The sequence below is a fragment of the Kogia breviceps genome, chromosome 1, assembly GCF_026419965.1.
Source record: "Kogia breviceps isolate mKogBre1 chromosome 1, mKogBre1 haplotype 1, whole genome shotgun sequence".
NCBI lineage: Eukaryota > Metazoa > Chordata > Mammalia > Artiodactyla > Physeteridae > Kogia > Kogia breviceps.
Genome location: NC_081310.1, coordinates 190,628,159 through 190,649,276, shown reverse-complemented (window position 1 = coordinate 190,649,276; position 21,118 = coordinate 190,628,159). Strand labels below are relative to the sequence as shown.

At 46.3% G+C, this 21,118-nt stretch overlaps 1 protein-coding gene and 1 long non-coding RNA gene across 10 annotated transcripts in view; one reads left to right on the top strand and one right to left on the bottom strand.

Annotated features, from left to right (window-relative positions):
- Nucleotides 1–5,957: 5,957 nt before the first annotated feature.
- On the bottom strand, nt 5,958–20,079 carry LOC136792844 (uncharacterized). The gene is made up of 3 exons (XR_010837334.1): nt 19,999–20,079; nt 10,913–11,011; nt 5,958–6,295 (listed from the first exon to the last, which is right to left on the bottom strand). It is a non-coding gene; the product is annotated as an uncharacterized lncRNA (long non-coding RNA).
- DDI2 (DNA damage inducible 1 homolog 2) overlaps nt 19,885–21,118 on the top strand; it is a 43,630-nt gene continuing 42,396 nt past the window's right edge. For 6 of the 9 annotated variants that reach the window (XM_067016874.1, XM_067016875.1, XM_067016873.1 and 3 more), the window contains exon 1: nt 19,897–20,125. In XM_067016874.1, coding sequence (XP_066872975.1) covers nt 19,988–20,125 — 138 coding nt within the window. In that variant the 5' untranslated portion in view covers nt 19,897–19,987. Of the gene's footprint in view, nt 20,126–21,118 lie in introns of all 9 variants that reach the window. The other 3 variants (XM_067016877.1, XM_067016899.1, XM_059066393.2) reach the window with 1 other exon arrangement.

Below are 21,118 nucleotides of genomic sequence, written 5' to 3'. Positions count from 1 at the left end.
GGCAGGGGCGCCTGGAGATCACGGTCGGGGGAGGGGCCCAGAGACCGGGTTGCTCTCTCCCTGCACACCTTCCTGGACTTCGGCCTCTCGTTCCTTTCATAAATAGAGCCAGGCCCGCGGCTCCCTACTGACGTCCCCCGCACTGCCCCAGGTGGGTCCCTCCCCACCAAAATCAGGCCCTTGGCAGCTTCTCCTCCCAGAGTAACACCTAATGCAACTTCCCTGGCCGCCCAGTGGTTGACTTTAGGCTTCCACTGCAGGGGGCACGTGCTCGGTCCCTGGTTGGGGAACTAAGATCCCACAAAAACCTGAAAGATTTGAAGAGGAAAGACCTTTCTCTAAGTGAGAGAAATTGGAGCATTTTTTTAAACAATAATGTACCAAGAAATGTCTGGGTGGGAGTCTCAGGAAGCAGAGTCTTTCTAAATTAACCGGGGTTTTTTTGTTGTTTTTTTGTTTGTTTGTTTGTTTGCGGTATGCGGGCCTCTCACTGCTGTGGCCTCCCCCGTTGCGGAGCACAGGCTCCGGACGCGCAGGCCCAGCGGCCATGGCTCACGGGCTTAGTTGCTCCGCGGCATGTGGGATCCTCCCGGACCAGGGCACGAACCCGCGTCTCCTGCATCGGCAGGCGGACTCCCAACCACTGCGCCACCAGGGAAGCCCTAAATTAACAGTTTTTAAAAAGGACTTACAGGCGAGCCCACTAATATGCAGTCCTGTTTATCCCTAAGGTGGGGGGGAGAAGTGATCTGTACTGCAGTTATGGGAGCCATTTTGTGGTATTATATATTTTTTAATCTCTAGAACTTGAGATTGAACGGGAAAGGCCCGAGTTTGCATTAAATTTGTCCCTTTATATAAAATCACACATTAAATCACACCACACTGCAAGGTGAGGCAAAGTCTCCTAAAGATCAATAACAGGTATTCAGTGTGGCAATAGGCTGCCGAGCAGGTCCCTGCCATTTTCTGGAGCAAAAGCAACAATCTCTTGGTTATTCCCTTAACACCTTTTTATTTTTTAATTAATTTTTATTGGAGTAGAGTTGATTTACAAGGTTGTGTTAGTTTCAGGTGTACAGCAAAGTGTATCAGTTATACATATACACATATCCACTCTTTTTTAGATTCTTTTCCCATATAGGTCATTACAGACTAGTGAGTAGAGTTTTCTGTGTTATACAGTAGGTCCTTACTAGTTTAACACCCTTATGCCTAGATCCTACCACTATTTCTTTCATATGGCTTGTCCTGAATGTATCATTTTCTTGCTGTTTTTTTTTTCTTTCATTCTTCTCACAAATATTTGCCTGCCTATTATGTGCCAGGCACTATGTGACAGCAGCTCCAACCTTCCACTTCATCATTCGCTACTGCCGAACACGCCCTTCCTTTAAATTTTCCGAAGGTGGCTTCTTTGCCCAGGTGTGCCCCTGCCCTCCGATGGCTCCTTCTCTGATGGCAGTCTCTTCCAACATCAAGGTAACCGTTTCACCTAGAGGCAGATAATTCACAACCCATATCCCAGCCCTGGGCTCCAGTCACCCATTTGCTAACTCCCTACCTGGATGTTTTGACAACACCTCAGGTGGGCTACAAGTTCAGCCAGCAACTTCCCACGTCCCTCTCTTTGATCCTGCCCCTCTCCCCCACCCTCCTTTTGTAAGTCGTGATGGTTTCCCATGTGAAAGCTCTCCACGGCTACTCTGGTTCAGGCCTTCCCACCTCTAGCTTTCCAATTGGTCTCACCACTGCTAGTATCACATAGATTTTCCTGCCAGATAAAACTTCCTGAAGCCAATCCACCTTTCTAATCCTATTTCCTATTATGCACCTTCACGCCCTTATCTCTCCAGCCATTGTTCAGCTTACACAGCCCCACTTTCTTGCCTCCTTTCCTTTGCTGGAATGCTCTCTCCCTAGCTCCCATCTCCACATGCCCAATGTTCAGCTGAAACCCATGCTTACACGACTCTCTCCATAACTCTCATAAAACCTTAACACTTTTCTACCTGGGATAAGCTGGGATCTGGAATCAGAAACAACTTAAATCTTGGGACTTCCCTGGTGGTCCAGTGCTCCCAGTGCAGAAGGCCGGGCTCGATCCCTGGTCGGCGAACTAGATCCCGCATGCATGACGCAACTAAGAAGTCTGCATGCTGCAACAAAGATCCCACGTGCGGCGCAGCCAAAATAAATAAATAATAAATAAATAATTTTTTTAAAAAACAGAAACAACTTAAATCTTGGGTCCACTATCAGTGAATCTCAATCATTGTTGGCAGAATTTCCAAATATTTTATATTATTTACCAGTTAAGGGATTCCCTGGCGGTCCAGTGGTTAGGACTCCGAACTTCTACTACAGGGGGCATGGGTTCAATCCCTGGTCGGGGAACTGAGATCCAGCATCCCGGGCAGCGCCGGCCAAAACAAAACAAAACAAGACAAAAACAAACAAACACCTATATAATTTACCAGTTAAAATTTCCCTAGGGAGTTCCCTGGTGGTTTAGTAGTCAGGGAACTGAGATCCTGTAAGCTGCGTGGCACAGCCAAAAAAAAAAAAAAAAAAAAAGCTTCCCCCAAAACTTTCAAGTAAATCTGTCACTCCAATAACTCATCATTTAACCTAGCCCACCAATGAATACATCCTTAAGGCACCCCAGTCAGGGAAGGGTAGACTTAACATGTCAATCTGAGCAACTCACCCTTTTGAACCTATTTCCTACTCTGTAAAATGGGATGATAATCTTTACTGGTGGTTCTTCTTCTTTTTTTTTTTTTTTTTTTTGTGGCACGCGGGCCTCTCACTGTTGTGGCCTCTCCCGTTGCGGAGCACAGGCCCCGGACACACAGGCTCAGCGGCCACGGCTCACGGGCCCAGCCGCTCCGCGGCATGTGGGATCTTCCCAGACCGGGGCACGAACCCGTGTCCCCTGCATCGGCAGGCAGATTCTCAACCACTGCGCCACCAGGGAAGCCCAACTAGTGGTTCTTACGAGGGTTAAATGAGGTCCACTGTGAAAGCATTGTAAACCATCCATTGATTAAATAATAGGTAGTGTTATCGTTGCATGTTTTATTTCCTCTACTGCAGAGTTTCCTCAACATGGTCATAGCACACTGGTATATTGCAATTGGGTTACAGGTTGGATACAACATAAAGATCCCACGGCCCTTGCTGCCAGCTAGACCAAACACCTCTGGGTGCATGCAGCCCATGGGGAGCTCCTGTGGGAGCAGGGAGAAGCTCTCCATGGGGAGCTCCAAGCAGAATAGAGTCTGACACCCTGCCTTTCAATCTCTACAGGCAGGCAGAAAGATCAGCAGCATTTGCTGCTGGCCATGTGCTACCACCTGGCCATCAACTTCAGAGGCCAGCTGCAGAGTGCAGCGCTGCATGTTACAGACGAGGGTCCAGGGCCCTGCTAGAGGAAGCGAGTTTCAGGGGCCAAGGAGGAGCAGCGGCAACCCAAGATGCAGCTGGTCAGGGTTGGAGGGCTCTGGCCAGAGCATGACCCAAATCTGTCTTCACACAGCATCAGATATTTCTGTCCACTTTTGGCTGGTGTCCAAGCAGTGTCCAAGCTACCTTCAGGGTGACTGCTTTAACAATGCTTATGGGCAGGGTGACATTAAAAATATTTAACATCTGAGATGGAACAGATATTGACCAATCAGAACAGATGCCAGGGGCTTCCCTGGTGGCACAGTGGTTAAGCATCTGCCTGCCAGAGCAGGGGACACAGGTTCGAGCCCTGGTCCGGGAAGATCCCACGTGCCGCGGAGCAACTAAGCCCGGAGCAACTAACCACAACTACTGAGCCTGCGCTCTAGAGCCCGCGAGCCACAACTACTGAGCCCTCGCGCCTAGAGCCCCTGCTCTGCAACAAGAGAAGCCACCGCAATGAGAAGCCCGCACACCGCAACAAAGAGTAGCCTCTACTCACTGCAACTAGAGAAAGCCTGTGTGCAGCAACGAAGACCCAACACAGCCAAAAATAAATAAAAAAGAAGAACATATGCCAGCTAGCCATTAACAGTGAATACCAGTACATACCAGATATCTCCCTGAAGGAATGTGCTTTAAATCAGAGCTGTCATTATTTTTGTTGTTGTTGTTGTTTATTTATTTATGGCTGTGTTGGGTCTTCGTTGCTGTGCGTGGGCTTCCTCTAGTTGTGGCGAGCGGGTGCTACTCTTCATTGTGGTACGTGGGCTTCTCATTGCAGTGGCTCCTCTTCTTGTGGAGCAGGGGCTCTAGCACAAGGGCTCAGTAGATGTGGCTCACGGGCTCTAGAGCACAGGCTCAGTAGTTGTGGTTAGTTGCTCCGGGCTTAGTTGCTCTGCGGTATGTGGGATCTTCCCAGACCAGGGCTCGAACCCATGTCCCCTGCATTGGCAGGTGGACTCTTAACCACTGCGCCACCAGGGAAGTCCCGTGTCATTATTTTTAAATGCTTGACACAAAAGAGTTTGATTGGATTCAAGATCCATTAATGTTATCACAAGAAATTTCAACTGTACAATTGTTAATGAAAGAAAAGACATTTCTTTAAATATTTTAACTTTTATGTTTTTTAATGTTAAATTTTTAAATTTGTATTATCTATTTGAATTTCTAATTGTTCATGGCTATCAAGAACTTGAAGAGAGGGACTTCCCTGGTGGTCCAGTGGTAAAGAATCCACCTGCCAATGCAGGGGACATGGGTTTAATCCCTGGTCAGGGAACTAAGATCCCACATGCTGCGGGGCAACTAAGCCCACGGGCCACAACTACTGACCTCGTGCGCCTCAATGAGAGAGCCCGCATGCCATAAAACTACAGAGCCCATGTTCCCAGGAGCCCACATGCCACAACTAGAGAGAGAAAACCTGCACGCCACAACTAGAGAGAAGCCCAAGTACCACAACGAACAGACCCCACGCCTCAATGAAGATCCTAAGTTCCACAACTAAGACCTGATGCAGCCAAATAAATTAATTAAATCAAAAACAAAAAAAAGAACTTGAAGAGATCCTTCTTGAAAAGTTCTGGTCATTATTGCATGTAACCATTTTAAGCATAAAACCTGATATTTAGGGCTTCCCTGGTGGCGCAGTGGTTGAGAGTCCACCTGCCGATGCAGGGGACGCGGGTTCGTGCCCCGGTCCGGGAAGATCCCATATGCCGCAGAGCGGCTGGGCCCGTGAGCCATGGCCGCTGAGCCTGCGCGTCTGGAGCCTCTGCTCCGCAATGGGAGAGACCACAACAGTGAGAGGCCCGCATACCAAAAAAAAAAAAAAAAAAAAAAAAAAAACTGATATTTAAAAGTTACATTCAGGGCTTCCCTGGTGGCGCAGCGGTTGAGGATCCGCCTGCCGATGCGGGGGGCACGGGTTCGTGCCCTGGTCCGGGAGGATCCCACATGCCGTGGAGCGGCTGGGCCCGTGAGCCATGGCCGCTGGGCCTGCGCGTCCGGAGCCTGTGCTCCGCGATGGGGGAGGCCACAGCAGTGAGAGGCCCGCATACCGCAAAAAAAAAAAAAAAAAAAAGTTACATTCAAAAGAAAATTTTAAAATAAAATTTAAAAAGAGAAAAAATAGTTACATTCACAGAAGAAAGTGAAAATTTGGAAAATATTTTATTTGGAAACTTTATATAAGCTCAATATTTAATGCTGACTCTAATACTTGCATTTTATTTTTCAAATCATAATTATACAATATGTAGAATTTTTTTTTTTACCAAATCCCATATAGATGCCCCTAAATTCCTCCTCCCCCCCTTCCCCTTTACCTCAGTGGGACATACAAATTGCATAATTTTAAAAAATTTTTATTTTATATTGGAATATAGTTGATTAACAATGTGTTAGTTTCAGGTATACAGCAAAGTGATTCAGTTATAGTTATACATGTATCTATCCTTTTTAAAATTCTTTTCCCACTTAGGTTCTTAAAATTGTATAATTTTCTATGTGTGCAGTGACAGGATAAAGGTTCCGAAGCTCTGTTCTAGTAAATTTTAAGTTCCAATATCTGCTTCTTCCTTTTGGCTGACCTCCAAGGGCAGTGCTTTGTTTAAAAAAGACGAATATAATAAATGTTTAGTAGGTGAGTGAATCATTGAACAGTTCTTCTGGCCCCTGTCTCCGTAGTTCAAAATGAGCCTTCCAAGGCAAGAGGAAGGGGAAGGAGAGCATGAATTTACTGAAGGAAAGCCCCACCCAATGAAGTTTAAAGAACATCACTGTTATGCAGTTTCAAAGTCAAACCAGGAGAGGGCACAGAAAACTTCTGCTTGATCACCTAACAAAGAAAGGAGGAGAATTCAGAAAATGGACAGAGCTCTCATTCAATCATTCAATCAGGTGACATACAGTTTAGATGGTTTAGTCAATCAGATTTCATCCTGACACCTCAACAATTTGATGATACAATAGGCTGTCTTAATGTAAACTTTGCACCATTTGATTTTTTTCCTTGAGGAAAATGTTTAGATTTTTCAAAGCCCCGGCCAGTCTCCGATGCATTCCTTTTCTTTTCTTTTTTTAAATATTTATTTATTTAGGCTGCTCGGGGTCTGCACTGCAGCACGTGGGATCTTCGTTGTGGCACCCGGACTCTTAGTTGCAGCATGCGAACTCTTAGTTGCGGCATGCATGTGGGATCTAGTTCTCCGACCCGGGATGGAACCCAGGCCCCCTGCATTGGGAGCGCGGAGTCTTACCCACTGGACCACCAGGGAAGTCCCAGAACATCTTCATATATGTGTTTGGAGGATAAAGATCAATGCTTGAAGTACAGATAGAGATCTCATACAAATAAAGCCTGTGTGATACAATATTTCCTGTAGTATAATAAAATCAGTTGTAGGGCTTCCCTGGCGGCACAGTGGTTGAGAGTCCGCCTGCCGATGCAGGGGACACGGGTTCGTGCCCCGGTCCGGGAGGATCCCACATGCCGCGGAGCGGCTGGACCCGTGAGCCATGGCCGCTGAGCCTGCGCGTCCGGAGCCTGTGCTCTGCAATGGGAGAGGCCACAACGGTGAGAGGCCCGCGTACCGCAAAAAAAAAAAAAAAAAAAAATCAGTGGTATGATCAAGTATTTGTTCTGTTTCATGATGACTTGTTTTTACATTCCAATTTCCTTCTGAATTCAATACTTGCTATATTTTATCTCATTTGTCCTTCCAACTATCCTATAAAATAAATATGACATATTATTTATATTTAACAAGGAAACTGAAGTGCTAGGCCAGTGATGTTACTGCATATTACAAAGAAACTTCCTCCCTAGAATCCCAAATTAGAGATTATTTTACCTGTCAAAGGTTCTGGTCAGAGTGGTTGGGAGGGAGGGAATCTCATCATTTATTGGATAGCTAAGAGGATAAAAGGATTCCCCTGCATTGACATTATTCCCATAGCTGCTTTCAAACTCATTTCAGAGCTCCACTTTCGACACTTAAGATCCAGACTCCACATATGCACTTCATTACTTAAACCTGGTTTCTGGAACAATAGCCAGCAGCTAAATAATCTGTCCTAGCTTGGAGTTCAAAAACAGAACAAGACTTATTATCCAGCTTTCTGATTTCTAACCTAACAGCCTGTCTACTGCCTTGTGGATGGGTCAAATACACATTTTTTTCTTGCCTTTTACTTGATTTCCTCTCTCCTTTAATGAAAAAATACAATCTTCCTTTTAAAATCTTTATTTTTTTCTGATTACAAAACTAATACATGTGTATGGTACTAAGTGAAAGTCCACCATAGTCTATCCATACCTGCTCAAGGTTACATTACAATGCATATGAGGCTTTTGAAAATATCAAAACTGGGAGTTCCCTGGTAGTCCAGCAGTTAAGACTCTGAGCTCCCAAAGCAGGGGGCGTGGGTTCCATCCTTGGTCAGGGAACTAGATCTGCATGCCACAACTAAAGATCCCACGCACCGCAGTGAAGATCCCAAGTGCCACAACTAAGACCCAGTGCAGCCAAATAAATAAATATTTTTTTAAAACACAATATAAATTTGGGTTTAGCCTATATAAAATGGTTGGCAACTTCCTTTTTTCACCTTAAAATGCCTTGGGAATCTTCAAGATAAGCGTTTTTTTTTTTAAAAAAAAACTGCTTTATTTAGGTGTAACTTATATGCCACAAAAATCACCTCTTTTTAAGTGTACAATTCAATGATTTCTTTTATAAACTTGTGCAACCATTCCACCACAACCCAGTTCTAGAACACGTCCATCACCCCCAAAAACTTCCCTCATGCCTGTTAATAAACTTTTTTAAAGGGTGCATTTTTGTGGATAATTACAATCATGAATAACAAGTCCCAGAAATTTCCACTTTGCCTAGCTTTCATTTGCTGCTGGCAGGCAAGAAGAAAATTGCAAAAGCCCATCAACAAATGTTGGAAGAAAACACCACAAGCTGATCGACAGCTGTTTGCTCAAAATAGTTTATTCATCCACTCCAGCTTTTACTGAGTGTCAGCCAAGTGCCAGGCTATCGGTTAAGTCTGTAGGAATATAAAAATGAGAATAGCTGTCTTCTCCTGGAATCAACTGGATGTGAGTTCAACAGTATGAAACCTAACTTAAGAGTTTCAGTATTCAATGGGTTTGAGTGATCAAAGTGGTAAAATTGGTGTGATATTTGGACTTCCATTTCCAGAAGTCACGATAGAGAAACAGGGACCAGACTTACTGTTCCACCTAAAACAACCAAAGGAGGAACAAAAAATTATGAAACAATGGTCTTTAATACACTGGACATCAGACCACAAAGGACAGTAATCCTTGAGAAAGAAGCAAATGAGATGAGCCCTGGTACTGCCCCAGAACTGCCTGAGTTTCCAGGCTACAGTGCAAGGATGGAAAACTGAGGCAGAGCTCAGTGGAGTCCCTGAGTCCGGCATACAGAGCTGAGTCCAGGGAGACCAAAGCAGCTAGAGTTCATAGGACAGAGTGACAGAGATGGGGGTGCAGTTCAGAGAAAGAAAAAACCCCAGAGATTTCTCCTAGTATTCACCAAGGTACTGCTTAGCACCTGTGCACAAGAAAACTTCCCCAGGCTGGGGAAAGAACCACTTGAAAGGATTGGAGGGAAAGGTTCGTGACTCTTATACCCGGCTCGGAATAATGCCTATTCCCACTAGCCAGATTAGAGAAATTCATAGTTTGGGAATTCCCCGGCAGTCCAGTGGTTAGGACTTGGCGCTTTCACTGCAGGGTCCCGGGTTCAATCCCTGGTCGGGGAACTAAGATCCCACAAGCTGCGTGGCGCGGCCAAAGAAAAAAAAAAGAAAAATTCATAATTTATGGAGCATTGGGAAGAGTACTCATAGAGGTCTTGCCTCAGGGGGAATAATCAGTCCCAGAATCAGTACTGCTCTCGCCCTATCTGACAAATCTTTAAAAAAGCAAGACGCAAAAAAATCAAACTAATTCCAAAGTAACAACACCCCAGAACAAAGCTCAAGTTTTATAGGAATACAAACATATACAGCACTGGGAATTCCCTGGCGGTCCAGTGGTTAGGACTCCGAGTTCCCAGTGCAGGGGGCCAGGGTTCGATCCCCACTCAGAGAACTAGATCCCCCATGCCGCAAGTAGTGGATTGCGGCATGAGGGATCTAGTTAAATCCCAAATAGATAAATAAATAATATTTTTTTAAATTTCCAAATTTAACGAGAACCGTAGATCTAAGCAGCTCAATAAACCCCAAACACAAGAAACATTAAGAAAACCACAGCACCATACCTGAGTCAAAGAGCCTACTTGGGACATTCAAATCTTTCGTTAATGACAACATAATGATTTTCATTAATTTTTACGTATATGAAGCACCATCGATTCTATAAATCATTGTGTGGACTTCCCTGGTGGCACAGTGGTTAAGAATCCGCCTGCCAATGCAGGGGACATGGGTTCGAGCCCTGGTCCAGGAAGATCCCACATGCCACGGAGCAACTAAGCCTGCGTGCCACAACTACTGAAGCCTGCGAGCCTAGAGCCCGTGCTCCGCAACAAGAGAAGCCACTGCAATGAGAAGCCCGCGCACCGCCACGAAGAGTAGCCCCCGCTCGCCGCAACTAGAGAAAGTCCGCATGCAGCAACGAAGACCCAACACAGGCATAAATAAATAGATTAATTAATTAGTTAGTTTTAAAAATCATTGTGCTAGGTTCCTGGATATCTAATTTTTCTTATTCCATTTAAAATTTCTTCTCTTTTAACCAGAGGATAAATCGGCTAGTCTTCACTGCTTAGTCTCTGTGTTCAGAACTGCACGTGTGTTCTAACTTGATGAAGCTTTTAAAAGAAACAAAGGAGGGCTTCCCTGGTGGCGCAGTGGTTGGGAGTCCGCCTGCCGATGCAGGGGACACGGGTTCATGCCCTGGTCCGGGAGTTTCCTACAGCCGCGGAGCGGCTGGGCCCTTGAGCCATGGCCGCTGGGCCTGCGCGTCCGGAGCCTGTGCTCCGCAACGGGAGAGGCCACAACAGTGAGAGGCCCGCGTACCGCAACAACAACGAAAAAGAAACAAAGGACTGGGAATGCGTGATGAGTCAGTGGGAGTCAACTCTGGATATGGGTCCTCCTAGTTAACTCTATGTCCTGCAATGCTAGGAGAAATTTCACGTTCTCTATTTAAAAGCCCTTTTAACAACAAAAAGGTTAATAGTTTTAAGCCCTTTCTCTCAAATATTTTAAATCCTCAGAAGATCAAACAAAATAACTAAAATGAGTACTGAATAGAAATTCTATGTAGACTATCTGCTGTTTGTCATTTCCATCCTATGATTTTTCCCTTCATATGTACTGAAAGTTCACAGATGTTAAGAAATTGTTGTTTTGGCATAAAATCAGACACAGAGAGGCAGTTGTGCCATTAACTAGGAATAACAATTACCTAGGACGAGTGCTATTCGAGCAATGCATCAGGCCAACAGCTTCTTCTACACTTGGGAGCTTCCTGGACATGCAGAAACTCTCAGGCCCCGCTCCAGACCTGAAGACGCATAATATGCAGTTTAACAAGATCCCCAAGTGCTTGCTATACACACTCAACTTTGAGAAGCACTGGTGTCTGGCAAATAGTTTCTCTGATCATGTTTCCTTATGAATGAAAAAAAAAAAAAAAAAAAGCAAAACCTGCCTACCTTATTTCACAAGTTGATGATTAGAATGAAATAAGTGAACCCCAATCCAAATATGTTAGGAACACATGAAATACCAAACTTTCTAACAAGCAGTACACACAGGTCCCAGGCACACCACAGTATTTCTGGATTAAAAATGCTAAACAGCAAAAAGACTGCCAATGTTACTAGATATCCCAAAGACAAGGCTTTTTTAAAAAAATGTTAAATATATAAACTTTTTTGGGGGGGAGCGCAGACTCCGGACGCGCTGGCTCAGCGGCCCTGGCTCAAAGGCCCAGCCGCTCCGCAGCATGTGGGATCTTCCCGGACCGGGGCACGAACCCGTGTCCCCTGCATCGGCAGGCGGGTTCTCAACCACTGCGCCACCAGGGAAGCCCTATATAAACTTTTTTTTAACGTATTTGCCTCTTTTGACTTCTGGGAGCATCTTTTTTTTTTTTTTTTTCAATCGAAATCTGTTATCCTTCTGTCTACAAGTACTCAAGACACAGTCGTTTCAGGAAAGTACAGCACACAGAGTTCCTATTTCTCTTTCCTGGCCAAAGCAACAAGCCTAAGTCTTCACACAAGCCGCAAGGAAGGAAACTACAGGAAGCCACGCCAGGGACTACTAACAGGCACTAGTCTCCCAGCCAGCCACTGCCTCAGTCACACCCTTGACATAACTAGAGTCTGAGCCCGTTCTCTAGGATGAGGTGGCCAAGGCAGTGTGGACCGGGTCCACCCAGTGCGGCCCTGCGGCACCCCAGCCGCCGGGTTAGTCCCAGAGGAACCGGAGCCCGCCTGATCGCAGATGCCCGGAAGCCCAGGTTCAAGCCTTGAAGGCGCAAGGGTGTGGGGGCCACCATCTGGGATCCCGCCAGAGAGAAGGCAGCAGCCGCAAAAGACCCTCCACTGGCGCGCCCAAGAGGCTGGGCCGGGTCTGAAGCTTCCACCACTAACTCCTGGGATAAAGCCAAGCAGCGCAAACTAGCGGGAGCTGGGGTCACTTAGCAACCAGGAGCCCAGAGCGCGGACGCCAGGCACTGGTCACGCGCATCACGTGATCACACGCCACTGCCCATTGGGAGATTACAAAGCAGGCACGTGATGCGGCGTGGGCGCATTTCCGCAAGCCTCTGGGACGGCGGGCACGGTGATGGGGCTGGAGCGGCGTTTCTTGGGGTTTGCGCCCTGGCGTCGTAAGAAGTCCTGGCTTTGGCTGGCGTGACCGAAGAGAAACGCAACCGGCAGTTGAGGCATTTCTGCGCCGGCTATAGCGAAGCGATGAAACGGTGCTGAATTGGGCTCAAGAGTCTAGTTTGGTCGTGCAGGAGCATTTCCTGAGAATAAGACTCGTCGGATGCTGAAATTTGCCTTCCGAAACAGAGACAGTTCTGACCAACCGGTTTAACACGAGCAAATGTTAGGATGCCAAGAAGTTTCGTGACAAATAAGGGGTGAAAATTAGGGCTATAAAGGATACTGGATTGGGCAGTATATTCAGCGGTGGCTAAAAGAGAGATACTGCATCTGGGGCAAGAGGAGTTTTTTTTGGGGGGGGGGGCAGGTAGAGAGACGGTCTTGCTGAAGTAGTTGTTGAAAAGGTAGAACTTACATTGTGAATTTAGAGAACTAATTCAGCTTCTCGTGAGTGAGGGGGCGGAGCCTAGTTATCCACACGTCAGTACCTGAAGTCTAGGTCCCAGCGTGCAGACCAGGATGTCTGCCACAGGCCTGTGAGGCCTGGCCAAAAAGAAAAAAAAAAAAATCTAATTTGAAAGGGATTTGAAGAGAGAACTTGGGATGGCCCAGCTCTTCTTTTTACAAACTGCCCAGGAGGTCGTTGGCAAGCCTTTCATTCTAACAAATTTCCCTCTAGCAAGCAGAGGGGTTTGAAGTACTATTGGCAGGACTTCTTGGTGGTCCAGTGGTTAAGACTCCGTGCTTCCACTGCAGGGGACAAGTTTGATCCCTAGTCGGGGAAGTTCTGCATGCCAAAAAAATAAAGTACTACTGGCATATATGCCTTGCAGCTGTCCTTGGGTCTTCTTTCACACCCCATAGGCAATGCATCAACGAGTCCTATTGGCTCAACCTTCAAAATGAATTCACAATCTATCTGCACTTTTCTCTACCTGCACAGCTACCACACTGGTTGGATTCCCCCATGACCTTTCACCTGAGTTACTGTAATAGCCTTCTAACCAGTCCACTTTTGCCTTCCTCCACAAGCCAGTCAAAGTGATTTTTTTCACGTCACTTCTCTGCACAACACGCTCCAGTGGCTTCTTATTTCAGTCAGTAAAAGCCAAGGTCCTTTCAATTACTTATCACATAATTTGGTCCGATGGGCTCCTATCCACTTCTCCTCATTCATTAATCTCCAGAAGTGCTATTCTTCATGGTGTTTCTTCAATAGGGCCAGTATCCTTCCATATTTAGTTCTTTGCACTTGCTGTTACCTGTGCTGAGTATTCTCCCCATATGTCCACATGATTCATGCCTTCATTTCATTCATTTGCTCAGGTGTCACCTTGTAATATAGGCTTTCTCTGACCACCATGTGTAAAGTAGCAACCACTGTGTGCCCTAATTCCCCACCCCTCCTGAACACTTGCTTGCTGCTTGTTCTTTTTTTTTATATATAGCACTTATCACCACCTAACACATTTTTTATATGTTCTTTGTCTGCCACCCCCTACTAGAACGTAAACTCCATGGGAGTGGCACTTTGCCTTGTTTCCTGCTGTACCATTAGTACCTAGAACAATGTCTAGCATGCAGTAGGTGTTAATAATTGTTTGTTGAAGAAATAAATAAATGGTCTATGCCCCATATGGTTCTACTGCTGATTATGGTGAGTGGACCAAAGTTGCTCCTTGTGGCTAAAGGACTTTGAACATATCCACAGTATTGTAATGATTCTGACATTGGCAGTGCCCACTCTCAGAATGCTTTGTATCCACTTTGTATCTTAAAAGCTGGTTCTGTTCTTTTAGCCATGACACCTGACATTCCTCCACAATGGTGATGTGGTATCCCAAGAAGAAAGACACTCAAGTTTTTCATGTAAAACCAGGAGTTTCTTTTTTTTTTTTTTTTTTTTGCAGTACGCGGGCCTCTCACGGTTGTGGCCTCTCCCATTGCGGAGCACAGGCTCTGGACGCGCAGGCTCAGCGGCCATGGGTCACAGGCCCAGCCACTCTGCGGCATGTGGGATCTTCCCACACCGGGGCACGAACCTGTGTCCCCTGCATCGGCAGGCGGACTCTCAACCACTGTGCCACCAGGGAAGCCCCAGGAGTTTCTTGAAGAGGAAGAAGAATAGAAAAGAGCAGTTTAACTGTCAAGGTGAGTATTGAACTAGATACATCAAAGATAGATCAGCAAAGCCCAGCTCAGCTGTCAACAGAGTAGGTGAAGCAGGTTTGTGTCAATCCAGAAGGTTCCTGAGAAAACTGACCTTCCACAACAAATTCCCTGAAGCTGAGAAATCTGCAGCTGATGATTTATACCCTGTTAAAATGCAAATACCCTGAGAGATCATATTGAGTTTCTGCCGTCACTAGTATCTTAGTGTGAATTAGTCCAAATCCTTTCTTGAGAGCGTTTTGAAAAGGCAAGTGAAGATAGTAGGAGCACATGAGAAGTAAGAGGAACAGGTGGAGAGAAAATTCAGAAGCCAAGGAAGGAGCATAAAGTTGAGCTTGCCAAGGACAAACTTTGGCTTATTTTGTAGTTTTGCCAAGGGCTGACTCTAGTAATCAAAGTATATATTGATCTCTAGCTCCAAACTTCTGAGTAGGCGAATTATGGCGCTTGAAATTACAGCCATATTTACCTGAAATGTTGTTTTTTTTTTTTTTTTTTTGGCAGTACGCGGGCCTCTCACTGTTGTGGCCCCTCCCGTTGTGGAACAGGCTCAGTGGCCATGGCTTACGGGCCTGGCCGCTCTGCGGCATGTGGGATTTTCCCTGACTGGGGCACGAACCCGTGTCCCCTGCATCGGCAGGCGGACTCTCAATCACTGCTGTCACCTGGGAAGCCCTACCTGAAATGTTTTGATAGCCCAGTGAGTACAAGGTGCATCTGAAATGAGGAAGAGTTGACCTAGAATGTAGTGGGACTGAAACGCTATCAGATTTTAGGAAAGATAAGCAGGAAAGGAAGGAGGCATTGCATTATACATATGCACATGATCCCAGCCTAAGAAATAGGAAACCGAAAGGGTTTTTGTGCTAAGGTAAAATGAGAAAAATGGAGCATCATCTGCTATCAGTTGACATGCCAGGAAAAATGAGGAGAGACAGGCCTCTTTGAGCAACCAGGAGCTGATGAGGAAGTAAAGTTTTAAAGAGCAATATATATCAATACCTGCTTTTAAAAAAAGAAAAAAGGCAACCTCACCAGACACCAAATTTGTCAGCACCTTGATCTTGGACTTCCCAACCTCCAGAGCTATGAGAATTAAATGGTTTACTGTTAAGCACTGCCCCCATGCCCCGCAAAAAAAAAAAAAAAAAAAAGCAGGCACAAATATCAAACAAGTACTTACAGTATTTGGGAGACTTAATTCCTATTGTGTGGAAATTTTGTGTGTGTGGAATTTTTTAAATCAACTAGGGTAGATATCTTTACTGCTTTGCTCTTTTTAATAGAGAAGAATTAGGCAAGAATCTTGAAGTAGACAGCAACTTTGCTGGTGGTGACCAAATGGTGAGGAAAGTCAGGGTTTTGGAGGACAGCAAGGTTTCCCCACATTTAAAGTGCAGGCAGAGCATTTGTGTTCTAGTCAAATTGATGTTTTCACTCTTGAAGTTTCTTCCAGTTTAGAGAATCTACCACTCACTAGCTGAGCGAACTTGGGTAAGTTAATTAAAATCCCCACACCTGTTTCCTTATCCATGAAATAGGAATGAATATTAATAGTTCCTATCTCTGAGGGCTTTTAGAAGGATAAAATGAGGACTCACATTCAACAGTGTAAAATAATGGTTAAGACTGTGGACTTGAGTCTTATTTATTTATTTATTGGCCATGCCCTGCCACTTGTGAGATCTTAGTTCCCCGACCAGGGGTCGAACCCCCCCCCCCCCCCCCCGCAGTAGAAGCATGGAGTCCTAACCACTGGACTGCCAGGGGAAATCCCTCGACTCAAGTCAGATTGTCTGACTGGAATTCGAGCTGCCATTTGTGTGTTCTTGGGCAAGTGACTGACCCCTCTCTATGCTTCAGTATCTTTATCTGTAAAATGGAGATAATACCTCATAGGATTGTTGTGAGGATTAAATGACTCAACATGCATGACATTCATGGAGGAGTGCCTGGCAAGAAGTGAGCATTGCAGATGTTAGTAATCATTTGCAAGGTTCTCGACAAACAGCAATGATCATGGAACTCCTTGGTAGCCCTGCTTGTCTAGGCCTTGTCCAACCCCCCCCATCCTGACTTAGAATTAAGGACCAGAGATGTCTGAAGCTATCTGTGGTCACAAGTAATAAAGATGTCAAGTCCATCTCATAGAGTGGTGAGAGAGAAGTGGGAGGAGCTACTGTGAGCCAGATCACAGGAGGCAACTGATCAGAGTCCAAAAGGGGTGAGACCCAAGAGGAAAGGGTCTGATTGGTAAAAAGCTGCGGGCTTATATTAGTTAGGATTCTTTTGGTTGCAAATTTTGAAAACCATAAGTCAAAATGGTTCAAGGAAAAATGTATTCACTCAAATGCCCATCAGCCACCGAATGGATGAATTATGGTGTATTTCCCAAACAAAATACAACGAGAATGTACAAGTTATGATTACATACAATGATATGGACAAAACCCACTTAATGTCGAGTGAAAGAAGGCAGACACAAGACTACATGCTGTGTGAGTCCACTTATATGTGGTAGAAAAACAATCAAAATGAATCTATGCTGTTCAATGTCAGGATATTGGTTACACTTGGAGGGGTTTGGGGAGGGAGAGTTAGTGATTAGAAGGAAGGCTATGGGACGTCCCTCGTGGTCCGGTGGTTAAGACTTTGCGCTCCCAATGCAGGGGGCCCGGGTTCGATCCCTGGTCAGGGAACTAGATCTCATATGCTGCAACTAAAAGATCCCGCATGCTGCAACTAAAGATCTCGCACACGGCAACGAAGATCCCACGTGCCGCAACTAAGACCCAGCACGGTCAAATAAATATATTTTTTAAAAGATTACTATTAATTATAGAAAGAAGGATAAGGGGGGCTTTTGAGGTACTGATAATGTTCTGAACAGGGGTGTTCAGTTTGTGAAAACTCACCGTATACACTTAAAATGCATGCGCTTTTGTGTATTATGCTGCAATTAAAAGTTCTCTCTTTTTTTTAGGAGTTTATTCGTTGTGCCTATATTCAGTGTACCAATTATTGTTCTTTGTAACAAACCACCCCAAAGTTAGTCATGTAAAATAACCATTTCATTATGCTCACAGATTCTGTGGGTCAGGAATTCAAAAAGAATACAGTGGAGGCAGCTCCATGATGTCTGGGGCCTCAGCTGGGAAGACTCAAAGGCTGGAGATGATTCAACAGCTAGGGTTGAAATCAACTGGAAGTGTCTTCATTCATGTTCTAGGAGGGTTTTCACGGTAATTGGCTTTGATCTCAGCTAGGTTGTTGCCTGAACCGTCTATACATGTTATCTCCATGTAGTCTCACTGCCTGGGGTAGTTTGGGCTTTTTCACAGCATGGCTGCTGGGTTCCGAGAGCAAGTGTTCCAAGAGAATCAGGCAGAAGCTATATTGCCTTTTATGAACTAGCCTCAGAAGTCACACAGTGACACTTATGCCAAAGTCCATCTTCCATAATTCAAATGGAGGGACATATACCCCATCTCTTAATGGGAGGAATGTCATGATTACATTATAGGATGAACATATAAGATGGAAGATATTGCCGTGGCCATCTTTGGAAAATAAAATCTGTCACATCTGGGCACCAATAGAAAAAAATGTAACACAAAAATTAGTTAATGATTCCAACTTCAGCGGAATCCTTGATACCATCTGGCAATTCTACATCATTTCTCTACTCAATTTGCTTCAACTTACAATGGTTATTTCAAACCTTCTCTGCTGTAGTAGGTGCTAGGTATGTCTCACCTAAAACCTGTTACAACCCCTCCTCTGCCTCCCCCCACCCCCACCCCCCCGCCGCACCCCATCCATACCCTTTAAAGGGGTGAGAAAAGCTAAACACTCACTTTTCCTGGCCTTTTCTTGCATCTGTGTGACACAGTTCTGGCCAGATGTAAGCAGAAACCTACTGGGGGACTCCTGGGCAAGCTCTTGCTTGTACAAGAAAATGATGCATGGGGTGGAGGCAACCAGCTATATCATGACCCTCAGGGAAAGGCCAAAAGATTTGCCAAAACACTGTCCTTTGTATCATTGAGTCACTGAACCAATGCTGCTGTCTACCTCCAGGCTTCCTATCCTGTAAGAAAAATAAACCCTCACTTGCGTAAGCCATTGATAGGCTTTCTGTAGCTGATAACAATCACTCTTCTCCACCCCGCCCCCTTCCTCCACCTTCTGTCTTTATGCTCCATAGAAAACCTTCCCTCCTTTACAGAGATACATCTTCAGCTGGTCTTTCGGTTACTTTCTTGCCACTAAACCTACCTACATTTACCTGCATCCATAGCCATCCTGACCCCTCCTTCCCTCCTGTTTTAATAGAAGAGGGTGTCCCTATTCCGTGGATGGGGGAGTAGGGGGTAAATGGGGAGAGGCCAATCTTGTAGCCATTGTATCTTCCTCTTTCCCTTTTGATTTTCTGACTCATCCTCATGTTTTGGGCTTCTATTTCTCATCAGCTATGTGGCCTTAAACAGGCCATTAAAGTAGCACATATTTTAGCGAGTGGATTCTAAGCTGTGCCCAATAAAAAGCACTGCAATAGGTAATGGGGTTTGCCAGGGCTAGGAAAGAAGCAGTCCAAGTAGAGGGAAAACTACTTACGAGGCAGGGAAATGGAGCTTAGGAGGAGCTGAAAGTCACAATGTGGCAGGGAGGGCAGAGCGCTGACAGGGCTCAGGAGGCAGAGCTGAAGAGCAAGGCACGGGCTAGTGAGCAGGGGTTCTATAATTCAGGCAGGGTCGTAATTTTGGTTTTAACCCTAAATCATCAGAACAAGAAGAAAAGTAAGCTGTCTGAGCCTCAATTTCTACTTTGGAAAATATGTCTGAGAACAATCTGCTAGGTTCTCAGGCTCCTGTATCAGCCTGAGAGTTCGTTAAGGGCAAAGACCTGTATTTTTACGCATTTTTGTACCCACGTGGGTATTTGCCAACACGCGCTCAATAAATGCCTGTAAATGAGATTTTGGAGTCCTCTACCAACGTCACTTACTAAATCAAGCAATTAATACTTATTTCTTTCTCTTCCTTCTCTCCCCTTTCCTCGCCCTTCCTCCCCCTCCCGGCCCAAGAGCCCGGCAATCCTCTCCTGCTTCCCGCCTCCCCTTCCTAGCTCCGCCCCTCCGCTGCGCCGCGAAGGCGGAGCGGGTCAGGCGGGCTTTACGGCATCGGCGTTGCGGCGGGGCGGGGCGCCGGGCGGCTGGCGCGCTTGGCGGCAGTGGTGGGAGGCAGGCCGGCAGGCAGGCAGACGAAGTTGCAGGCGGGTGGTGGCGGCTGTACTTGCTGGTGAGGGTGGGAGGGAGTGAGTCACTGAGCGTGTGTGAGGGAGGGAAGGAGCGAACGGGCGGGCGAGCGAGCAGCCCGCGCCGTCCGCCTGCAGCAGCAGCCAGGCCCCGCCGCCGCCGCCGCCCCGCGCCGAGGCCGGGCCGAGCCGAGCTGGGTCGGGCCCGGGCCATGCTGCTCACCGTGTACTGTGTGCGGAGGGACCTCTCCGAGGTGACCTTTTCCCTCCAGGTCGACGCCGACTTCGAGCTGCACAACTTCCGCGCACTGTGTGAGCTCGAGTCCGGCATCCCCGCAGCCGAGAGCCAGGTACGCTGAGCGGCGAGTGGGGCCTCCCTCCGCAGCTAGCCGTCCCGCCTCGGGGCCTCACGCACTCCTTTTGCTGCTGGTGAGGAATTGGGGGGTGGAGGGGAAGCAGGATGGCCATTCCCAGCCCACCCCCGCATCCGGGAGGGAGCTGGAATCGGTGGCTGCCCCCATACGCCCCAAGCGTGGGGTGGGGTGCTGGGGGAGAGAGCGGAGAACCTGACCGCAGACGCACCCACTGCAGCCTGAGGAGCGCGTGGACTGTCGGGCGGCCCGCCCCACCTTGTGGCTCTTTGACCCCTTCTCTAATTCCTTGAGTTTGGGGTGTCGGCGTAGACCTAAGAAGAAGCCGTAGGTTTGCAAGAGTTCATACATTATGCTTCCCCAACCAGAAATACCAATTTGGATCACTGTGGTAGATGGATGTTCATCTGCTTTTTTGGAGAGGGCTCCTGCCTAAGTAAACGTAATTTACCTTTAAGTGTAGAGATTTGCGATCGAAGTGAAGGGAAAAGTTTGAGACTTGCACCACCTTGTTTTGAAGCCTTTGGAAATGCTCTTTTCCCTACCACATGCGTTTCTAGTTAAATTATTATTATTTTTAAGTAATTATTAGTTCAACCGAAACTATTTCTCTGGTTTCTTCCCTGTTAGTAGGCCAAGGTCCCTCTTTCTTTCAGGTCTCAATTCAGAGTTTGGGTGAGTTCAAAGCTCAGTGCTTGATGAGGATATTTGCTTAAAAATGGCCTCAGTGTGATTTGGTTGTTTCATTTCCCTTACCCTACTGGAAAGAAATTAAGCTGCTCTTACATTTTAAGTAAGCAAAGTAATTTATTCTCAAAATGCGCTGACACTGCCACCAGACAGATTTGGTGGCAATAACTCTGTGGCCTTCACACTGAAACATCTAAGTCCTGACTTGATAAGTGGGCCTCGGAAGGCATAGTCTAAACATTAAGAAAATTATAGAAGTCGTCCAAGGCCCCAGAAGGTAAA